The 4,129-nt window shown below is 48.3% G+C and overlaps 1 protein-coding gene across 1 annotated transcript in view; it reads right to left on the bottom strand.

The window, feature by feature from the left end:
- Positions 1–2,258: 2,258 nt before the first annotated feature.
- The window catches only part of LOC107122561 (unconventional myosin-Ia-like), a 7,848-nt gene continuing 5,977 nt past the window's right edge, over positions 2,259–4,129 (bottom strand). The window contains exons 5-6 of the mRNA XM_015425679.1: positions 3,973–4,100; positions 2,259–2,582 (exon numbers count right to left, since the gene is read on the bottom strand). Coding sequence (XP_015281165.1) covers positions 2,459–2,582; positions 3,973–4,100 — 252 coding nt within the window. The 3' untranslated portion in view covers positions 2,259–2,458. The remainder of the gene's footprint in view (positions 2,583–3,972; positions 4,101–4,129) is intronic.

The raw sequence follows: 4,129 nt of genomic DNA, 5'->3' as shown, positions 1-4,129 counted from the left end.
AATTACAAGCTGAAAGTTACTTCAGAATCTGCGGTACCCTGTTTCCCCAAAAATAAGCCCTACCCCAAAAATAAGCCCTAGCAGGATTTCTATGCATTTGTGGTATAACCCCTAGTGTGTCTTCTTGAGAAAAAATAAATATAAGACAGTGTCTTATTTTCAGGGAAACACGGTATTATTCACACCCTGTGTAAACTATATGTGGCATGCCTGCATTTGGACACATTGACATACGTAGCACAGGCCTTCCTGCAGAACCCTTGAAACACAAGCTCTAAGCCCTCCAACAAAAAATGTAATTCAAGGAGAAAGAGATGGGGGGAGAGAGGAAGGAAGGAAGGAAGGAAAAAGAAAAGCAAATAGATCGGGAGAGAGGAGTGGGTTAGAGGATAAACTCGAACCCGGGGCAACCTCTCTTTACTCCCTCCTCACACAAAAGGGGCCAATTGGGACCCAGGGAGACCTCTCCGTCCTTTCTCCTTGTGAAGCGACCTACCTGTCCTTCCTCCTCATGTGTAACAGGGCAATCCCTTGAAGTTCCATCCAACCGAGATCCAGCCCCCCCCCCCCCCCCCCCATCAATTGCTGGTTTCTTGACTCAATCCTGGCTTCCACTGCCAGCACGCTGGATCTGCCGCAGTGAGGCAGTGAGGCGCTATGCGGACTGGGACCAACATACCTACAGGACCATCTCTCCCAGTATGTCCCTCGGAGGGCTTTGTGCTCCTCTGATCAACATCTACTGGTTATCCCTGGCCCAAAGGATGTACGCCTGGCCTCGACCAGAGCCACGGTTTTCTCAGCTCTGGCACCAGCCTGGTGGAAGACTCTCCCAGCTGAGATCCAGGCCCTGCAGGACTTAATGCAGTTCCGCAGGGCCTGTAAAGTGCAGATGTTCCGCCAGACCTATGGTCGAGGTGGCGGCAATTAATCTATACTGGCCTCCCCTGCTCTGCCCTGCTCCATTCCATCATGGCTGACTTTCTCACCTACCCCATTTGCTCTGCACCGTTCCATCTCCGGCCAGTTTGGTGTAGTGGTTAAGTGCACGGACTCTAATCTGGGAGAACCGGGTTTGATTCCCCACTCCTCCACTTGCACCTGGCTGGATGACCTTGGGCAAGCCATAGTTCTGATGAGCTGTTCTTGAAAAAAGAACAGTTTCTGTCAGGAGCTCTCTCAGCCCCACCTACCTCACAGGGTGTCTGTTGTGGGGAGGGGAAGGGAAAGGAGCTTGTAAGCCGCTCTGAGACACCTTTGGGTAGTGAAGGGTGGGGTATAAATCCAAACTCTTCTTCTTGGACTTTTTAATCGCGCAGCAGACACCATCAAATGTTTTTAGCAATGTTTTGTGAACTGATTAATTAATAATTTTATAGATTTTAAAGGTTGTATTCTGTTTCAGTTATGTTGTATGTTTTAATTATGTTGTAACCTGCCCTGTCCAAAGACGTTTCCGGACAGCGCTGGCTCTTCGGCTTTTAAACGGAGATGAGCACCGCAACCCTAGAGTCAGACTCGACTGGCTTTCGAGCAAGGGAACCTTTACCGTTACCCTTTTTAACCTGCCCTGAGCCAGTGTGCAGGGGAGGGAGGGCTAAATAAATAAATAAATAAATTCTGCCATCTTCAGAGATGCTGTGTCTTGTATCTGTTCTTAAGTTTTCTTAAGAAGGGGTGACCATTTGTACTGATTTTCCCTCCCCCTTTCAGCTGCGGTTTACTGATCCCCTCCTTTTGTTCCTGGTGGTCAGCAGATCCTCAGGAACCATAGTAACAGGTGTCTAACATTGCCGCCCGTTCTAAAGAAAACTTAGGTGCCTACAAGGATTTAGATAACCTTCCAAAAGGCTCGCCAGTTCCATTGGCCTGAATCTTTGCACACTGTTTTAATAAATTTCACAACTCTACGAGTATAAAATCTGTCTCTGATTAATTGCCGCTGCCTTAACTCTCTGACTGGCAATTGGAAATAACCACATGTGGACAGAAATCGTGAGTCAATGCAGTTGCATGAAAGAGAGAGACGGTTTCCAGCCGTGCAAAGTGATATCCTCCTGGACACACCATCCACAAGAAAGGTGAGATTTTTAGTATTCCGGTAAAATCCTCAAGGTCTAAGAGGCTTTAAATGAAGCAGGCAAGAGTGTTTCATTTGAATTTCTTTTATTGACCCACTCTCCCCCCATATTCTGTGAGTCTTCTACAGGAGAGAGAGAGGCCACTTCCCAAGATGCTGGAAGTGACGCAGGTGTCGTTCATCAACAAATGGAGAAATTGGTGCACGTTCAGTTCTGAATGTAGGTATTTAGACAGCTGCCCCCGAGGGATTCTGAAGGACTGGCCGTGGTGGTGAGCTGTAGCTAGGCTGGAGGTTCCCAGCTCTGGAGTCTCGAGGGTTCTGGTTCTGGACAAGCAGTATCCTCCTGGTGTCTCCTTCCTGTCACCCGGCTTCACCTCAGTGGACCAGCACCTCCATTCTACGGCTCCCTTTCTTCCTGCAGATGGGCGCTGTGCCCTGTTTCTCCGCCGTCTCCACTACCTTGACAGTGATGCTGCCTTGCTTGAACTTCACCAGAAACCTGGAGGTGACCAGAAGATCCTCAGGTTAGAAGAAGACAATGTGCCAGGTGCAACTTAGCCAGAGAGAATGTAGCAGCAGCCTCCGCTAGACTGTCAGATGTCATTTCAGACTAAGCGCAAACTGATCAGAGGAGGGGGAAATGTCACCCATTGTTGAGGTGGCAACTCATATGCAGAAGTTTGCAGACGGCCTGGGGCTGAACGGTCAAATCTGCATGAGATGTAACTTTGAGCGCTTTGTTTACACGGGATAGGGGGCAAGGGCCAACATCTCCAGTAAAATCAAACCAGGTGATAAGTTCAAAAACTTGTGGAGATGGCCAGAGATCTTTAAGTATTGTGGGGTTTTGCAAGATGTTTTGGTTACAGTGGGAAAAGCAAGGTGTAAATATTTAAAATGTTTTACATATTCAGAGTGAGCTGGAAGTTCATGGGTGAGCATTTTCACTGCAGAGGAGGTTCAGGGAGACCAAAATTTTATACAAAGGACTCTCAGCCACCAAAGGACTCTCTCAGCCACCATACAAAGGACTCTCTCCCACACCCATTTCACTCCTGCTTGCTGTGTGCTTGCCTAGACTTCTGGAGACCCCTGCTGGAGGCTTTGACGTTTCTCAGAGAGGTGGCTCAATTAGCCTGCCTCTGCGTCCCACCTCTGGTATTCCTTGGAAGACTCCCTTCCAAGTACTTGCCTGGGTTGACTCTGCTTAGCTTCTGAGATCTGACAAGATCGGGCTTGCCTGGGCTATCCAGGTCAGGGCATGCTCCAAGCTGTTTTGATGCCTCCCCCCCTTCTTAAAATAAAGTGTTCTTCTTATTGGTTATGTAAACTAGCCAGTCAGGTATTCTGTCACCAGTACAATCATGTCAGGGATCCATAAAGCCAGCCAGAATTGGCTATGTGATAAGCACCAGGGAATGCCAGATCAAGGAGAGAACATTACACCCTGCCTCCATCTAAATGAGAGGAGGAGGAGGAGGTTTTCGCTTTGTTTCACATCACTGCCAAAACAGGGCCTAGTATTTAGCAGGAAGCAAAACTTCCCTCCCACACACAAAATGCTCCACTGCCACCCATTTTGGCTGAGCTCTGCTGAACATGGCCAATGCGCAACTAACTCCCAAGATGTTATACAGAAAAATAATATCCTCAACACACCGCTGATGGAGGTTATGGGTTTTGCAGTAGAGTGAAAACAGTTTAAGCCTTGTTTGCATCCCTTCTCCTGTCTCTCTACATCTTGCCTCAATAGTCTTTGATAGAATAAAGTGGCTGTTCTCCATGCAAGAAGGAGAGTAGGAAACGGAGACAAATACCCCCCCCCCAAAAGGACTCCCAACAGGTCCAAAGCCTTCTCGTCCTCCACCCATCGCCAAGTCTGCCCTTACTCATCAGTCACTTGGAGTTTCAATTTCTGCTTCGTAGTCTCCAGTACTGTCTGGTGGAGCCGGGTGACCAGTTCAATCAGGTGGTCGCTGATAAGCAAGAAGTCCCCTTTGCTGCCTGCTGTAGAAGACTGCAAAAGGGAAAGACATTTACACCCAG

Source organism: Gekko japonicus, unplaced genomic scaffold (genome assembly GCF_001447785.1).
Source record: "Gekko japonicus isolate JY-2015 unplaced genomic scaffold, Gekko_japonicus_V1.1 scaffold1289, whole genome shotgun sequence".
Classification (NCBI taxonomy): domain Eukaryota; kingdom Metazoa; phylum Chordata; class Lepidosauria; order Squamata; family Gekkonidae; genus Gekko; species Gekko japonicus.
The sequence above is the reverse complement of the archived record's forward strand: the minus strand, read 5'-3'. Positions and strand labels throughout refer to the sequence as shown.